Source organism: Camelus bactrianus, chromosome 12, assembly GCF_048773025.1.
Source record: "Camelus bactrianus isolate YW-2024 breed Bactrian camel chromosome 12, ASM4877302v1, whole genome shotgun sequence".
Lineage (NCBI taxonomy): Eukaryota > Metazoa > Chordata > Mammalia > Artiodactyla > Camelidae > Camelus > Camelus bactrianus.
This window is the reverse complement of record NC_133550.1, coordinates 26,736,766-26,756,036: the sequence shown is the minus strand read 5'-3', so window position 1 is coordinate 26,756,036 and position 19,271 is coordinate 26,736,766. Positions and strand designations below refer to the sequence as shown.

At 43.1% G+C, this 19,271-nt stretch overlaps 1 protein-coding gene across 2 annotated transcripts in view; it reads right to left on the bottom strand.

The window, feature by feature from the left end:
- Positions 1-19,271, bottom strand: part of LOC123612969 (high mobility group protein HMGI-C) — a 131,778-nt gene that overhangs the window by 25,703 nt on the left and 86,804 nt on the right. The window contains exon 4 of one of the 2 annotated variants that reach the window (XM_074375086.1): positions 82-14,702. The exons of the other annotated variant lie outside the window; for it this stretch is intronic. Coding sequence (XP_074231187.1) covers positions 14,691-14,702 — 12 coding nt within the window. The 3' untranslated portion in view covers positions 82-14,690. Of the gene's footprint in view, positions 1-81; positions 14,703-19,271 lie in introns of those variants that run through there. 2 annotated transcript variants of the gene reach the window in all.

Genomic DNA, 19,271 nt, shown 5'->3' with positions numbered 1-19,271 from the left:
TACACACACACACACACACACACACACACACATTGCCATACAGAGGGAGCCATTTAAAATACTCCATTTAAAGCCTGCATATACATGTATATTATTTATATATATTTACATTAGGGCCCAATTACTCGTCAAAGCTATGGACGCTGACCACTTCATGCTCCAGCCTCAGAGAAGCTGTGTCCACAAACCCTGAGGAGACCACACCACCAGGGGAAAATTCCCAGGTAGAGCTTTCGCCAGCAGGGAAATTGCCCACCCTCTTACTCAGACGCTAGCACACGTCCTGTCTTCTGCATGGAGTTCGAAAAAGGGTTTGACTGATTTCTATACCCTCTCATTTGCCTGGTGGAAGTCCTTCTCCTCTTCTAGCTCCTCTTCCTCAGGTGGCAGTGGTACACTTTCACAGACCTCATAAAAGGATGCTGGAGAAACACGGGTTCCTCCACTCCTAGGTTCAGGAGGGATCCAGTAACCTGCTTTACAAGGGAGCAACTGGTCCTCTGAGAAACACTGTAATGGGAAAACAACGCTTCAACTACAGTTCTTCCCTTTGACGAGGCTGTAGTTAACACGAGAGGGAGATGCTTTTTCAGGGATCCGAGAGTGGGGAGAGGAAAATGGGTATATTTTTAAAACATGAGAAAACATATTAAGTATGACTTTGTCTCCCTATATTTCCTGTCGATCAGTGTATGTGGGGAAGGGTAATAGAAATGTAACCAATTTATAAAAATGGAGGTAGTGGATTCTGATGACTCTCAAGTATCTCACCAAAGAAAATTCCTCTTGTATGCTTTTGGGTACAATAGGGAACCCCCAACTCAAACTGCCTTACTGAGGCTATTTTTAAAATTATTAATGTAACAAAAAGCCTGGAGCTGATGCACCTCTGGAATTGGTTAATCCAGCAGGTTAAATCCTTGGGGCTTCAGGCTCTGTCTTTCTGCTTTGCCATTTTACATATGTTCTCAGTCTGTCTCCCTGAGTCACAAAATGGGCATGGCTGTTGCTGGTGGCACCTTCAGGAAAGTCGGTGTCCAGCAGAAGGAGCCACTTCCTATGGTTCCGAGTAGATGGCCTGTTCTCCTCGCCCTGCAAGGGGAATGGGACCACCATGACTGGCTCTGACCAATCAGATTTACCCCTGGGCTCAGGAAAGGGTCACTTTCTGTGAACAGAGGAAAACAGGGGATGGATACAGAATAGCAATCAGCTGGCTTTGAGCTAAATTTTACCATCCCCTGTGCCGTGCTTTCTGTCTCGGAGAGCTGGCAAGAAGTGCCCCCTTGACTTGGAAATCAGCCGCACAAGATCTTCCTTTGCATTGTTTGTCCCGCGCCAGCGCAAAAAGCTTTTGTCTTTGTCGAGCTGCTTCAGAGGAGGTGGAAGAAGAACAGGCCTCTCTGTAGAACGTTCGCATTTCAGTGTAATGATTTTTCTGGAGATGGCTGTACGTGGTTTTTGCTTTCCCGGTCTGTTTGGAATTCTCCTCTGATAAATCCAGATCGGAGTTCATTTCATTGTGGACGGAAGGGTGTAGCTGTTCCTGACAGCTAGTTAAGAGTGTGCCATGCTGCTTAAAAACCAGCTGCACCTCATTGGTCATGTCCAAAAGGGATTCCAAGAGATGAGTAGTAAATAACTAACGCGAGCTTCTGCCCATATTCTGGAAGTCGACTAAACGTTGACTGGAGTTCTTGGCTAAACTGAAGAGCAGAACCGGGCTGGGGTTCCTGTGGGTGTGCTCGGGGCCTTGTTTTATGTTGGTCTTCTGACTCCCTGTGCCTTCGGCAGGGGAGTGTCCCTACTCGGTGAATGAGTTGTCTATTAAAATGAGATGCTCGTCTCTCTATAGGACAGTGGGATTCGAATCTTGGCTCTAGATAACACGTTTTGGTACGTCTGGGCTTATTGCCAGATCCGTGGATGTATCTCTGATCTTAGGAGGAACTGTTGGTGGTAGGAGGTTTTTTTTTTTTTTTGATAAAGGAAGGATGTTTGTAAGGTGCTATCTTTGATGGCAGTTGCCGTTTCCAGGATGTGGAAGCTGCTTTGGAGCACTCCAGAGGCAGCTATCTGGCCTTGAGGAAATTCTCTCCCAAGGAACTCCACTGACTTTGTCACGGTCTGGAGGTGACACCTTGGTACCTGCAGCGTTCTCGTCCCTTCACACACAAAGGGAGCTTCAGATAGAGGCGAAGAACGGGGGCTTTAGAACCGGAAAGGCCTCTGAAATCAGGTCTGGACCAGTAAGGCACAAGTGACGTGACTTGGTAGCAATTTAAGCCTCAATTTCCTAATTTGTATAATGTGGATACCTCATTGGGTTGCTGTGGTGATTAAAAACGATTAATGTCTCTAAACCACATGGCACAATTGCCGGCCGTAAAAACTTAAGGAGCATTATTTAACAGCACTTGGGAGGGCAGTGGCGCTGTGGCCGTAATGGTGACAGCAAGAGCGGCAGCAGCCCGCACTGTGATGTGCGTTGTTCAGTATCAAAGAACGGGGTTTCACTCTGGTGAATGATTACCAGACTCTCTGCAATATAAATTTAACCCTTTCCCCTGCGATCTGCCAGTGTGTCACTTAAGCCTTGCCCGTTTCTGTGGCCTTCAAGATTCCGGTTTCGGCTGCACAGGAATATGCAGGGCCAAGAGAGCAGGATTTCTGATGTGCTTTGTCCACCTAACTCGCACAGGACAATGGCGATTTCCTTTGTATTGTGTGATGCAGGGGTCAGTGGCATACATCTTACAAAGATGTTATCTAGCCTGATTTCCTTCATTCAGCTCTCTCCTGGCTATTTAAAGCACTTGATGTGTGGATAGGGATGTCCTCCCCCCACATTCTTATAAGGTCAAAAAAAGAAAAAAGAAAAAAAAAAAGAATGAAACAAAAGATTTACAGAGAGCAAAGAACACATGCATTCACAATATTAACAAGGAACCGTTACTTAATGCTAAAAGTAAAACAGATTGATAATAGTGGCTTGCCAACTGCATCTGACCCACAGATCCCGTTTGTTGAATGGATCCAGCCATGTGAACATTAAAGCTCTATGTGTAAGGCGTGTATGAGAATTCCCTGTAGCTTTTTTTTTTTCCATACTATTACTGTAATATGATGCTGCATCAGGAATGCAGCGCCTAAAGCACTTAACTGCAACCCTGCAAGACTTCACAGCTCAAAGTACTTCCCTTGTTCTCCTGTCTTCAAAACACCCTGGGCTGCTGGGAAAGACAGCCAGGCTTTAAAATGTACTATTGTCAGGGATTTCTTTTCAGGGGAACCTATATTTTATGAAATTTAATTACTGATGACCAAATAGACTGCAGGATTTGGGGGGAAAAAAAACCCCACTAACTCTTTTTCTTCAAAAATTACCTCTCTCCAAAGAGAACTTTCAGCAAGTTACAAAATTAGAATTTCAATTCAAAGCAAATTTCATTCTCCTTTTTTAAAGTTATGTGTTGCTTGCAAACGACCTCTAGAACACTTAGGCTGTTAAAAGAGGCAAGAGATACAGTTTTCTTTAAGAAAACAGCAGTTAAGTATTTTACATTATGTCTGCGTGTGTGTTACACAAACAGGAAAAAAAAAAAAACAAAAACAAGTCAAACAGATGCCCTTAGGCCATAACGAGCATGTATCACACGCTGCAATTATGCAGCTATTTCTGTCAAGGAGATTTCACTTATTCAACAAATTTTTGAGGAGCTACTTGGTGCTGAGATGACTACCAGACTATTCTCAAACAACTGTTAAGCAGGCATCTAAAAGATGACACTCGACTCTGCATTTACTGCTTAGCAGCACTTCTGAAGGGTCTAATGATTGATAATCCTCCTTGTATAAATACAATCTTAAAATTAAGCTAAGGTACCAACCTATAGTTTGACATCAATAGAATGCAGAGCTAATGTGGAAGCTTGGATACGTGCAATTCTCCCGAAAGACTCAACAACCGCAGTATCTTCGGGATGCTAGGCCATGCACATTCTCTAAGTTCCCTGCTCCTGGGAGGCGGTAAAACCACTACTGTTAGCTATGGTGCCAGTGGGGGAAGGACCAAGCGAAGAAGAAATGTGACTGCCGCTCAGTTCAGAAGCCCCTTTTCCATCCCTGCTGGAACCGGTAACTTGCTCTTCTGCTGTCTCTGCTCTGACCCCTGGCAAGACGAAGTCGTCCTTCCTTCTCTTGCTCTCAATCCCTCCATGTCCCGCAGGGGAACGCCTGCTTGGCTGCCAGAGAAATGGCTGAGACGGAGCCTGCTGAAGCCTCGATGGATGCTCACCACTTGTTCGGGGTCTTCGGGGGGAAGATGAGGAAACCAAGACACAGGAACATGAAGACTGCTGGCCTCGGAATTGAGGGCTTACCTTCCCAGATCCTCAACAGACCTGCAGCTCGCTCTCAACTTGTGAACTTCCACTCACACAAATGAGGGGGAACATCAGAGCAAAAGCTCCTCAATTCTGCCCATCACTAAGAGATGGCTTTTGTCTGACACAAATGAACTTCTTTATGAAACACAAACAGACTCACAGACATAGAAAACAGACTTGTGGTTACCAAAGGGGAAAGGGGATGGGGGAGGGGTAAACTAGGAGTTTGGGATTAGGAGATACAAACTACTATATATAAAATAGATAAACAACAAGGTCCTACTGTAAAGCACATGGAACTATACTCAATATCCTGTAATAAACTACGATGGAAAAGAATCTGGAAAAGAATATGTATATAAATGTATAACTGAATCACTTTGCTGTATACCAGAAACTAACACAACATTGTAAATCAACTCTTCAGTTAAAAAAAAAAAAAGAGATGGCTTTTGTGGGTGTTCCAGGGGTTTTTACAGATGAAAATGGAGACTGAGTGAACCCCGATCTGGCAGAACACACAGAGGCCGAGGCTCCCATGACGGCACATTTCGCATCCTCCAGTTTTACAGCCACAGCATGTCGGGTAGTAAAACACAGGCCTGTGAGTGCACAAGGGGGCTGGGGTTTAAAAGGAACCTTTCCACATCCTGAATCCTAGCATTCTTCTATTGAAAAGCAAAAAGATGGAAGCATAAAAAGATGCTAATGTGGTTTAAGATGACAGTCACTGCTGTAGAGCCGGGAAGAGGGAGCCCAGGAAAGGGCCAGTGGACCCACACGATGCGGAGGTGTCTCCCTGGTGCTTGTTCCACGCTAGGAAGTGTCGCTGTTGGGAATCTGTGTAAATGCTGGGTCGCTCGAGCTGTGTGGAATATCTCACGATGCAGCCATTGATTTGTGACTTAGAGCACTGAGACAAGATTCTCTTTAAGCTGATGTGAGAATTTCCCTATCACTGAGAACCCCTGTCCAGGGACTACACAACCAAATGTAAACATTTTCTGAGGAATTCAAACGGCGAGCCGAGATTTACACATCTTCCCAAAGAGAGACAATGCTCTTATAAACTGAGGCAGAAAAGGAGGGGAGGCGTGATGGATACAGGAGTTTACAAAACATTTCTGCAGCTGCTTCTGAGAACTCATTTCTGCACACACTCCACTGCCAGGGCAGTTCTATGATGCCGACAGAGTGGGTCTAGGCTGACCCTGCTTTCCACACCCTATTCTGATGTTGGTGAATCATGTCCCCAAGGGTTTCAGCAGATTAAGGACAGGCTGACTCTTCTTAGAGATGGAAAATAAAAATTTAAGGTTTAGAAAATATCCTTGCTTTTGCTTATTGCTGACAGCATGCAAGGATAATGTTTAAAAGGATAAAGACATTTTGGGTCAACAGTTTCCATCATCTTTCTCATATTTATTCTTTCAGTGAACAGTCATTTTAGCACAACGGACTTCCCTATGAATGGCTACCTGAAGACGTAGGGTACAGCCTTGTGAATACTTTTTGTGATTTTTTTCATCCATCAGTATTAATGACCTCTGGTTCACTGTGTGGTTCATTCAATATATGAAATGTTCATGAGAAATTCAATCCACCTCGCAGACTCTGTAGAGATTGTTCAGATGAAAGGGAAACTCTGCTGGATTGCTTCTGCTTACAGGAGAAACATTAAGGAAAGTTTAAAAAAGACGTCTAACCCGGTATTGCGTCTGGTCAGGTGTATATAATCTTCTGATAAAAGTGACAATAATAAGAGAGCAAGCTTTTGTGGTGCTCGGCAAAGGTCTTCCCCATACACCCCCATGTTTATGAGGACAGACCAGTGGACCGAGGATCCCCAAGTTCACCCAAGCAGCTACTAAGGGATGAAACAAACCCAGAAATCTACGCTAGTCCATTCCGACGGCCGCAATTTCCTTCCAAATCACAGATGTTTTGAACAGCAGTAGCAAGGAAAAGTTCACTGACTGTCCTTGTTACAGTAATTCCTTTTTAAAAAGTGAGGAAACCCTTAGAGGAGATGGCTGCTTTAGGCTTTTTGCAGACAGTAGCCTTGTCACAGTGCCCAGGGAGTCTGGCCGATGCACAGATTTCTCCCCACTTCATGAAAGAGTGGTCACTCTCATGTTGGGAGTACTTTTCAAACACGGAACCCAGGCCACCACTGGTCTGGTGGAGAACATGTTCGCACCCATACAACACACTATTATGACCATGAAACTCTACCTACAGTCTCAGCTGGCACCGCGCTTGGTCCTACAACCCAAACAAAGTTTGTTGCATTGAACCTGCCCTTATAACACCCACTGAGCTTGTTTACTCGTTCATTCTTGCATTTCTTCAGCATATATTCATTGAGTGCCTTCAAGGACCAGGGCAGCACATAGTTCCTCTCATGTGGTAGGCACTCAAGAAATGAGAAAGGAAGAAAGGATGAAAGAATACGATCTTTGCCCCTTGACCAGCCTAGTGATGTTCACGATAATCACCAGACGTCATCAGGAAACACATAAAATGACATTCGGTGAACTGAGACACGTAGCCAGAGATACATGGGCCACACACCTTAGCCAGGTTTTTGTATACGACATTATCAACATTTCAAGTTAAAAATCTAAAGGTGTTAATATTCAACTCTCTGGAAAATTAATGTTTCCCAAGAGTCCAAAGACTAGCTGAGCTTTTGCAGTATCTGGTTCTGACCCCAGCTCCCACTTCCCCTTTCTTCTGGGAAAGAGAGGTGCAGTGATAGTGACAGTGAAATGTAAGAGTCTTGCTTTATACTCAGGATGACAAGGTAGAGTTCCTGCATTCAAAAACCGGGGCCTCGAGACCAAATTGTGCTACAAAACAATTAGAGAGCAAAGATAAGTATTTAGTAGCCAAAATTTATTAGTTTAAACTGCTTAAGTTTAAACGATTCAAACAACTCCAGTTGTTCATATGCTGAAAACACCGTGCATATTTGGACACACAAAGGTTGGATATACATCAATCCACATACACATGTGTGTGCACACACGTACATCTACCTATAAATTTTGTTAGCTCCTGGATTTCATTCTTGCTGCCTTTGACAAACAAAAAAAGTTATAACCATATAAAGGATATTTATAGGAGTGAGAATCTCTTAAGTCTTTCAACACTGGATGGCTTTACATGGTTGTGAGTTGATGGTTTTGGGAGGGAGTAAAGAAGGAAATTCCAAAATGTGAATGGTATTGAAACCTCTTAAATTTTTTCTTCAAAGGCAAAGAAAAAGAATAAAATTATATTTTCCTTATTCGACAAGATGGCACGCAGAAGGGCTGTGGGGCAGAAAAATAACTAAAAGGAATATAAAGATTCGGTGCCTCAAGTCCCTTTCATGAAATATGTGAGTTAAAAAAAAATCCAATAACCATAAAACAACTTTTTCTTTGATGAACAAAAAACAAGCCTGAAATTCAGTGCCGCTGAGCAAATGAATGACAGATACAGATGTCTTTACCTTCAGTTCAACTCAGATCTGCCATCTGAACAGTCCCACGCCCCTCTGTACAACTGACTAAATGTAGCAAAGCATTCGTTAACAACAAAGGTTTAAAGTAAAACTTAAAAGGACATAGTTTCCCTTCTTTTTTGTAATCTCTTCATGAATTAGTAAACGCAGCTCCGCCATATCCGTTTTCCTGTCCTCCCCGAATTCAAACCTTAAAATAACATATAAAAGTGAAATATGTCATGTCTTTTCCTGGTGGAGTACTCCAGTCTAATTTTTTTCAAATTAACTAAGATATTGATTGTTTTATTTAAAATGTAGGACCTTGATGCTATTTTAATTTTCCAAAGTCAGCTCCTCATACCAATTTCCCCAAAGGTCAAAAACAATATATTAAGGAAATCCCACCTGCTACTTAGGGCTTCCATAGGAAATTTGCATTTCCACTTTGGAGGAAATGACAACCTATTTTATTATCTCCAAGCACGGTATCCCCATCGCTGCAAAGCAGCAGACAAAAAGAAGGAAGGCCAGTGTCCATTTTCCTACTGACACTTCATGGAAATTAAAAATTCAGCGGGAGACAGCAAAAAGCCTGTGCTGAAAGATGCAGGCTCGCCTACACTCTCTCCTGTTTCTGTGAAAGCCAGGCTTGCTGGCCAGCCCACTTGAGTGGCGCTAGTTCCATGGAGGGCTGGGGCTGGGTCCCAGGCACAGTTTTCAATCTTTGGTAAACAGTCCCTGAAGGAATAAGGTGGTGGTCCTGGCTGTGCCCTTTAACTGGCCTCTAAGAGTGAGAGGGAGCACACGGAGAAGGCCCCTCCAAAGTGCAACAGACCTTTTCTACGGTGCTATTTACAAACCAAACAAGGCTGAAGATAGATGACTTCCTACGGTCCAGCTCACGGGAAAGAAGCATTTTGTTCAGGACAAAGCATATACGTCAAGGACAAAGGAGTGGTGGAAAGCATCTCCTCTTCTAAGCACTCAACGAACGATACTGAGCTTTCTGATATATTTTACTCTGAAAATAGTCCATGCTTTTTCAGCTTTTCTTGAGTGTTTCACTTCTCTCCTCTTCCCCCTCGTCGCTTTTCGTCTTTCATGGCTTCCCTCCCTCCACGGTTCTTATTACTATTGAAGAAAACCTGCTGTTCCCTGCCACGTACCCATACTTCTGAGTCCGGGAGTTAAAGCGACATTAGAAAAATTCGTTCAGTGGGCCGGTGATTTTATCTGGGTAAGGGCAAACAACTAGTGCAGTCAATTGCTTTCCCCCAGTGAGTTAACTGACTATGCTCTTTGAAGTACAGAGTTATTCTCAGTTGAAATTAGTTTAGAACTGAGGAGAAATGGGTACTCTTTGAAATCCTTGCTGTGAGGGACTTAAAGAACGGATACTTACTGTTATCTGCCTGTGCAAATCAGCTGCTTAAATACGCATGCCTTTAGGAAAGGTCAAGTTGATAAGGTTTTTTTTTTTTTTTTTTTAATATTTTTAAAACTAAGGTGAGTTTACGGAGGTCTTTAAAATTAGCAAGGGCTTCCTTTCATCTTCAAAGACGAAAATTATTTCAATTTGTGGTCATGATGCATAGAGCTTAAAAACCACAAGTGTAAAGATACTACACTGCAATGCAAGAAGGGAAAACAGACAAGTTTTGCTATTGAGAGAAACGGTTCAACAAACTGGCTGAAAGAATATCCAAGTCTTTATCTAAGAGGCGGTTTTAAGAGCAGAGAACTGCAGAACTTGTCTACCTGAATGTAGATGCAATATCCACATACCTACACAAAACCCTGGCCGATTCCCTGAATATTTTAGTTCAGAATCTGAAAGTCTGCTGTGCCTAGACCACGTTACAGTGGTGAAAAGATTAGAAAATGGAAATCTCAAAGAAAATGAAAAAGAATTGATCGTTTAGTTCAAAGAAGATGAGGATGCTGGTGACTTAAGAGCTGTCTTACAGAGATACCTATAGGATGGAGATGAATAAGCCTTTATCTTCCATGAGCGCAAATCAGGAAGCGTCTGTGTTAACTTAGGAGAGGCATCTAGATAGCTGAAAGCATGACTGACTATATGTCAAGATTCTGGCTTCTAACTCACTTTCTGCTTCTAACTGGCCATGCGATCCTGGGCCAGGCTCTTGAACTCTCTAGATTTCCATCACCTCCATCTCCAGTTGAGAGCACTGTCCAGTGTTGCAATTCTCTGAAACAAAAAGAACTGTCTGTCTTTGCCTGCTTCAAAACTGAAATAATTACCAATTTGGTTTATACCCTGGCCACTTAAAAGTGAAGGAATGTCTTTTCCAGTGTGGCTGGTACATTTGGCAGCAAAAATGAACACCCACCAGAGGCAGAGTAGGGAAACCAGAGGCCACCCGTCTTTCCAGAAAGTTGTGGTCCCTTCCTAGCGCCTGGTGTGACCATGGATTGTAGCTCAGAGAATTCCATTTCAGAAAAGGCTCTTGGTTTTCCTACCATGAAGGGAATACATTCAGTTCCTACAAGGAGGGCAATTAATAGGCACCTGTGACCATCCTGCTTGGAGGAAGAAAGGGGCCATTTTAAGCAAATGATCCAGGGCTGGAACACAGGCTAGTTTGAAAATGGTGTTAAGTTGGACTTTTTAAATGAGTGATAAAACCCCCATGTGTTGAAAGAAAGCTGTAAAACACTGCAACCCCGTCTCCTTTACAAAAAAAAAAAAAAAAAAAGGAACATCTAGGCCTTTGGCCTAGGAGCCGGCAATGACACACCCTCTCTCTACAACACACTCCGGCAGCAAGAAGAACCCCATGCATTTCACAGTTAACGATGGTGAACATGGCCATGCAGACGCTCAAATGCCAGAACACTTTCTTCCCCCTTTCCATGAATGAACATGGGGCTGCTTCTGAAATGGGAGGCTGCATTTTCCTCACCACATACCTCCCCAGGAGCCGAGTGTGCGTTGGGAAACCGCTGAAGGAGCGTCTGATGTTTCCTGTGACAATGGGGGTGTTTCAGAGCTCCCTGCTGCTGGGGGTGATCTGCTAACCTTTCCTTTGTGATCTGAGCAGTTAACGAGACTGTAAACCAGCATCCGAGCTGATTGAATGTAGGTTTAAAGGGCAAAAGAAAACGGTGGTTGTGTAATGATTAAACGGCTCTTTTTTTTTTTTTCCCTTTAATTGCTAAAAACTGAAGTTGTGTTATTTTAATGTTGAAATCATTGTATATGCAGATGCAAACTGCACTGAAGCTGAAACAGAACTTCACCATGCTGTTGTGCTCAGGGGGAAGATTGCTTCTGTTACTTTCAAAAGTCATCTCTGTAAACCAACCTGGAAAGCCTCTGGTCCACCTCCTCCTCCTGCCTCCCATGAATCAATTCCACAGAGATGAAGTTAAACACATAATTTGTAAAAACTACTGAGAAGTAAACTTCTGGTTCCAAAGTAACCCGGGAATAGTTGCCAAATGCAGATAAATCTTCACCCGTAGTAGGAAGCCCCACACTGTTTAGAAAACACTTCCTAGACTTTGCCACCCTTGAAACCGACTGAATGTTCAAACCACAAGGCATCACTGCTCTTGTTCTCACAGACTGCTTTTAGGGGAGGAGTTAACACTTTTCACAAGTCAGTGGCTCCACTAATAAGTACAGTGATTTAGTGGAGATTCTGATTGTCTTGGATTGGTGTCCCTGAGAGCAGAAGCTTGAATTCATTTTGCTCTAAGCAGGTGTGTAATGAGAATAGAGGCTGTGTTGATAAGAGAACCCTGGGACTTAGTAATATATTAGCCTCTGTAATTTCTTCCCAAAATAGACTTAATGGAAAGAGGATGCATACTCTACCCCTTCTCAAAGGAAGCGTTCCCCAATACAGCAGAAGCAGCCATTCTAAAAACAGCTTTATGGCTTTTCAGTCAATGGCTCTATTTTGTCCCCTTTCACAACTTCCTTCCTCCTGCTCCGTAAGAATGCATGGTGGAGACATCCATGTTCACATCTCCCGCACACACACGGCTGAAAATGCCCCCAAGGTCTGCCTACTCCCACTCAGGGAAAATTTAAGTAATTACTGGATGCAATTTAACCTGAGTCCTTTATAATGCTTTTCATTTCATGTCTTCCTTTCACTCCAGATCTAATGGTGAAGCACCATTAATTAGCCTCGGGTTAAATTCAGTTCAGGGAGCAATTACTAAGTGCCCTGCTAAGAAGCCTCGTACTGGACTCAAAGACAAATAAGAGACCGGGTTCACGAAATATGAGAAGCTGCCTGCAGAGTACTTCCCGAAAGATCAAGATGGGCTCAGGAGCAGAATCAGAGCTCGGGCGGCCAGACTGCTGATTATCCATCCATCACACACCCACCCTGCAAGTCAGATTGCTTTCCAAGGTCTCGGAAATGAAGTTTCCTTGCTATACCTGCGATGTTTTCCTTAGCTCTATTTCACAAGCTAGAGGAGTATTTCCTCCTGCTCAGGGCCAACCTTATTAGAATAGAAGCTACCCCGAAGTTGCATGGGGTGTCAGATTTTTCAGATTTGGAAAATGTTTCCCCGTGAGTGAAAACAGGTATAAAAGGTGGTTAGATTCTCAGGCTGGGCGACAAAAGTCTATAACCTAAAATGTAGCATATTTGTAATAGAAAGGATAGAAGTAACTTTGAACTAAATAATTCTTAATAATCTTTCATTTTAAATATTACTAAATAATTTTTCATCGTTAATTAAAGGGGTTAAAGAAAAGCTTGTAAGAAATAATTTCGAAATTCATCTCGGAACTTGACCTTTGAGGAAAATCAGATTTTAATAAAAGACAGTGGACGGAAACTTTTGAGGCATGTCTGAATGGAAGCTTCCAGGCATTTTCAAGGGTTGGAGATTAATGGCATTCTTTTTTTATTCTATTAAATTTTACCTTGAAACATATGGTTTCTCTCTTCTCTGATACGTGTATTGCCTGGGCCACTCTAGCAATATGAGAAAACGGTAGAGGAGGCATGGAAGGAAATGGGAAGTCGTGTTCTAAACGAACTTGGAAGAGCTGGAAGAGAGACGGAAAGGGAAAGAAAATGGGACATTTGTATGTATGGAAACATGTGTGAGAACATTATCTTGAGATGGAAAGGCAGGAAGAATCTCTGAGCCGCAAGCGTCCCATCCCAGTCCACAGCAAAGTACCCTCTGCCAGAGACCTCATACATGCTGCCATTTAGAGTGACCTCCGAGGTGTGTGTGTGTGTGTGTGTGTGTGTGTGTGTGTGTGTGTGAGAGCGCGAGCGCGTGCGGCAGGAGGCAGAGCCGGGACAGAGGGCAACTGTGATTTGTAACCACAGGACACGCACGGAATTTGAGTACCTGCTCTAGATCCAGTTTATAGCCAAGGAATTAACATGTTGGAGAAGGTGGAGGCTACCTTCACATAGAGGAAAAAGAACAACGGGATTAGAAGTAGGTCAGATGAAGATACATGAAAATATTTTTATACTTTGAAGTGAAGAATTGGAAAACTGGCTTCAATAGCATGCAGGAGAGTGGGATGGAGGCAAAGCTTCCACTGCCCTGAATAAACCAGACAAAAGGAACCTTAATACCGCAGAAGAAATTTTAGTTACTATTCAGTAGTAGCTTCCCGAGGCAGGCTGGGATTACCCCTGGGGAAAGCTTTCTTAGGAGTGTGAAAGTTTGGCGTCTCTCATCAGACCACCACGAGAGTGCCCATTTGAAGCCATATAATGGCACTTATGCTGGTGCCCTAACACACTTATTCTTGGCTCTCCCTGGCTATGGGAACCTCCAGGAGCTTAAGGTCTTCACCAGGCAAGTCGGGCAGATGTTTCCTCTTCAGCATCACAACATGTTCTGTTTGACATTTGAGTCCTAGAGCTGGCAAGGGTGGCCCAAGGCGGTACCAGCCGATTCCCTGAAAGCCAGGGAGCTGACAGGGACCTGCGTGGAAGGCAGCGGAGCCCATCGTGGATGACAAGTGTTTGTTCACCAAAGGTCCCTTCCACTTCCCCTTCCCAATCCAAACACAGTCTCAGAACATCAGTTTATATAAAGGGTGAAGACAGAGGTGCTCTGGTTTGGGAGTGGGAAAGGACTCAGAGTCCTGTCCTCTGATTCCCCAAGGGGGGGTTCTTATATAAATCTGGCCCTAGAGGTTTTTTATCTTCTCTTTTACTGGACCCAAATTTACAATCAAATCGCCCAGAGGAGGAAGTCATCCTCCCTCCAGGCTCGCCAGTTACTGAGGAGGAGCAGTTTCCCCTCGTTTCCAACTGGAGACGCCAAAGCAGACCCTTCCCAAAGGTCACGTGGTTAGCAGTAGGAGAAATGGATCTAAGATACACATTTTGAAAAATCGTTTACATTCTCCTTGCCTTATCCCCCTTTCTCTATAATTCCCTATTATATTTTAGTAGAACTTTGATGCTTTTGAGAATTTGACAACCCCACCCCCACTCCCTGCAATTCAGTCTCTAAATTTGGGAATCCAGGAGATATTTTGCTCAGGTTTGGTGATTTCTCCTAAAGCTGTATAACTACGGAGAGGCAAGCGCTTCCTGTGCCTAACCTTACTCCCAGGTTAACTCCCTCTCCAGCTTTCACCCTGGTGTCATCTCTCACTTGATGGCCATTTCCCCGAAGAAACTGCAACAGTTGTTTAGTCTCCTAAAGAGAGCAACGATGTCAACTCCTGTTAGGGAATAACCAGGTGGCACTGGGGTGGGACTGTGGCAATGTGTTGGCTCCCTGCTTCCACAGACTGAAGGATTTTCTCTCAAGCATCAGCTTCCAGGAGCCAGAATTCAACTTTGTGCCTGAGGGGAAAAAAATGGCAAACTACTCAATGTCACAGACTTCAGAGTCCACCTCTGGTCACTGAGAACTCGGGTTGTCCGAGGTCCACTGTGATCTTTTTACTGCCTGAATCCTTTACCGATTGAGGTAAAACAGGATCACATTAAGTAAGGTCACAAATAGAGAGCAGATCTGAACAGACCCTGGTGAAATTTTTTGGTCCTATTTTGTCATTTATATACAGTTTAACGGCAAGTAATAGAATATGCCACACCTTTCCACTTTGTTCTCTGTCTTTCTAGAGTTAGGAAAAGAGCTGATTTACATACATTGTTGACGAATCATCGCATTAAGCTTTTGAAATAATGTTTCATTTCTGTTTCATAGATTTTATTTCATCTGCAAAGATCTGTGCTGGTAACACCTGCCCCGATTAACAAAAGCATCTCCTCTGTTGCCAATTGACTCTTGCTTCTAAAGTTTGGAATTAACTGACTATAGGTACCCATCTTCTGCAGTCGTGCTCAAGGCTCCTCCTTAGTCTTATGAAAATCTGACAAGATTGGAAACAGAAAAGTGGGACAGGATATATCTGGCTTTCCATTAGGACCACCACCATCTCTTTATTTGACACCTTGCCTAATTCACTTTAGTCTTCCTTTGGACCAGGAGCTCCTGGGCTCCTGCTGTACTTTCATTAGTCATACTGTCTTACGCATCATGAACGAGCACACCACGATACCGAACGTGTACATCAATGTGAATAACTCGCTATTGTTCTCAGGGCGCCAGTCCATATTTTTATAGTGCTGTCCGTCTTCCATGTTTGGGATTTAGCAAGTCTGTGCTGCATACTGTTCCCACAGAGATGCGGCTGTAAAATCGGTGAGGTCTGATAAATGTTTTTATCTGATGTTTGTCTCTTTTCTGTGGGAAAGTTCTACCAGATGAATCCAGACTGTCTGGACGTCCCTCTTTCTTTCTTCTCCTTCTGAGAGATATACCAGAGTGGTACCCCTTCCCTCCTGCAGAGACTTTTTTTTTTTTAATTGAATGAAATATTCTTTAAATTCTATAGTGCTTTACAATTTTCAGAAGGTTCACACAGATGACTTCATATAATCCCATAATAACCCTTTTTTCCCTACCCTTGTATTGCCCCTTCCCTCTCCCCACTGGTAACCACTAGTTTGGTCTCTGTATCTGTAAGTCTGATACTTTGTTTTATTCACTAGTTTGTTGTATTTTTTAAGATTCCACAGATAAGTGATAACATACAGTATTTGTCTTTCTCTGAATGACTTATTTCATTTAATATAATACCCTTCAAAGTCCATCCATGTTGCTGCAAATGAGAAAATGCCACTCTTTTATGGCCGAGTAGTATTCCACTATATATATAAACTTTATATTCACTATACACACACACCCTACATCTTCTATATCCATTCAGCTGTTGATGGACACTTAGGTTGTTTACAAATCTTGGCAATGATAAATAATGCTGCTACGAACACTGGAGTGAGTGTATCTTTTAGAATATGTGTTTGTTTTTTGTGGATATATATTCAGGAGTGGAATTGCTGGGTCATATAGTGGTTGTACATTCTTTTACATCTAGAGTCACTTTGTTATGGTCGACCCACTGGTATCTCTTGCTCTAGAGTATCACTGACATCATCCCTAAAAATAGGAATGACTGCCATGCAATGGATGCAAACAAGTATTTATTATATAAATATAATAAAACAAGTAACATTGGTGCCTTTTCAACAGTCTCTTCATTGCCCTTGTAGGAACATCGGTGGTAGAGCATTCTAAAGTTACATACAGATGCCATTCACAAGAATATGTCCTCCGGCCTCCTGATATTTGTCAACACTTCCATCCTGATCGCCAGCGAAAGGTGAATTTCATTTCCCTTCTTAAAAGTTTAAGAAAAATGGGTGCAGATGTTTTTAAATTATAAGAAAATTACATTTTTGATGCCCTCAAAGCCATTTTTTTATTCAGATCATTGCTGCACACAGATTGGTAGAAAATTAAAATGTTGATGTTTTCCAGGTGTCCGGGATTCTTTAAAGGTGATCTTGTAGACTAACTACACAGGCATTTCCCAGGTTAGACATTAATTAACTACCTCCACCAAATTTTCTCACCAGCCCTGCTTATGTTTCCCACGTGTACACTCAACCTCACCAAGCCAGACCTCTCTTCAGAAGTCCCCCATCACAAACTTAAATGAACATCTGATTTCCCTTTAGAACAACCCTGTCTTTAACTCATCTGCAAATACTTACAGGTTTTCTTATGAAAAAGGCACAAAAATCAGACTGAGGGGAGAGAGAGAAATATATTTCAAATCTTTTAGGCCTCTGTCTTCATTTTTCTAAGATGAGGAAGGATGTTTGTAGAGCTAGCTCCAAAGGGCATTTCACACACAGTATATCTGGACATTCTTTTAGAGGTAGAGGTTGGGGTGAATGATTTAGAAAAACCCAAGTTAAAAAGTCTCCTCTGAGTGAAGAAGGGATGTCTTAGGTTGATTTATCAAAACTAGAGGTTTCCCAACCTAAATGTCCATTGACAGATGACTGGATAAAGAAGCTGTGGTGTGTATATATATATATATACACACACACACACAATGGAATACTACTCAGCCATAAAAAGAATAAAGTAATGCCATTTGCAGCAACATGGATGGACCCGGAGAATGTCATTCTAAGTGAAGTAAGCCAGAAAGAGAAAGAAAAATACCATATGATATCACTTATATATGGAATCTTAAAAAAAGACACAAATGAACTTACTTACAAAACAGAAACAGACTCACAGACGTAGAGAACTTATGGTTACCAGGGGGCAAAGAGGGTGGGAAGGGATAAATTGGGAGTTTGAGATTTGCAGATACTGACTGGTATATATAAAATAGACAAACTAGTTTATACTGTACAGCACAGGGAACTATATTCAGTATCTTGTAGTAACCTATAATGAAAAAGAATATGAAAAGGAATGTATGTGTGTACATGTATGACTGAAACATTATGCTGTGCACCAGAAATTGACACAACATTGTAAACTGACCATACATCAATTAAAAAAGATGTTAAAAAAAACCAAACCCCAAACAAACCTAGAGTTTCCCCTGAGCACATTTCTGAATAATTACCCACTTGTAGAGATTCACTGATAACTTGCCTCTCTTTCTCTCAATGTACAGTAAGTGCTATAGAACTGTATTAGGTAGCAAAGTGACACACAAAAGAAATTTTCATCTCTGTCAAGAAGATACGTTCTATCAGAGGGACAAGATGAACATTAGAGAAACAGCTAGAGATACAAATTAAAGACCAAACCCATACACTGAGGATGCCTGCCTCTCCGACTTCAACCCCAGGAAACCCCTGGCCTTCTTTGCTCACCAGCCATCTCCTCTAGTCCTCGCTGACGGCTCTCCTTTCTTCTCCCAACTCTTTTTGTCCCTTCTGCCTGTCCTACGCGTTAGGCCTGTCGGCGACTGGCAGGCACTGTTTAGTAGCACGCTATCATCCTCTCTTTTACGGAAAAAACCCCCATGATTATTTATATCTGCTTATTTGACTGATTCATTCATTCACTCACTCACTCATCGGACCCAGATCCTGCCCCAGCTTTGCCTCTTTCTTACAGCCGTAGCTTCTGTTTGTCACTTTTCTGAGAACCACCAAACACCGTGGCTCTGTATTGAACTTCTTAGAGGCTTCCCAGTTCTAGGGATCCAGGCCGCCTTCCACAGGGTGATGGGCTTCCCCACATCCTCATGGGCTCAGCGGCGTGGGAAGGCGGCCACAGGGCTCTGAAAGGCCTCCACCTGCTGCTGCCGGTTCCTCTCTCCTCGCTCCCTTGATGCACCCAAGTGGGACAGTCAGAACCCATACTCACCGGGGCCCTAGACCCCTATCTCCAGCCCTGACCTTTCCCCTTCTCTTCCGTCTCATATTCCCCAATGTCTACAAAATGTATAGACCAGGTATTTCACGGCCACCCAAAACCAGCATGTCAAAGCCAGACTGTACTATCACTCCTCGCAAAGCCCGGCTGCTGGCTCCCTCTGCCTCGGCGGCAGCAGCGGGGCGCCCATCCCTCGGGTCTCTCCCACCAGCTTCCTGTCGGCTCGCGGTCCCCTCTGCCCTGCACCCTTCCCTCAAGTCTTCTGCCGAGCCCGACTGCCTCTCTCTCTGTAGTGTTTCCTCAGATCTAATCTTTCGCCACAATTTCTCCTGCCAAAGAACCATTCCAGATATGAACTCTCTCAAAGTACAAATACATACCTACTACTACGCTCAGAGAAGTAATAAACAAGAAAACTTTCTCTGCACGTCCTAAAACAGATCAGAAATGGTTCCCGTCCCATGTTCTCTAGTGATTTCTGGAGCATGAAAGAAACACTTCAAGCTGAAGTCATACGAATATTTATTAGGTTTTTCTATTTACTTAACTTCGTAGTTGTTTTATTGTTATGTTCCCAAAGAGGCACTGGCCTAACAGGCACATTAGAAATAGATGAAGAAAAATGGAGGCAAAGTAAATCTAAGAGTGGCCTT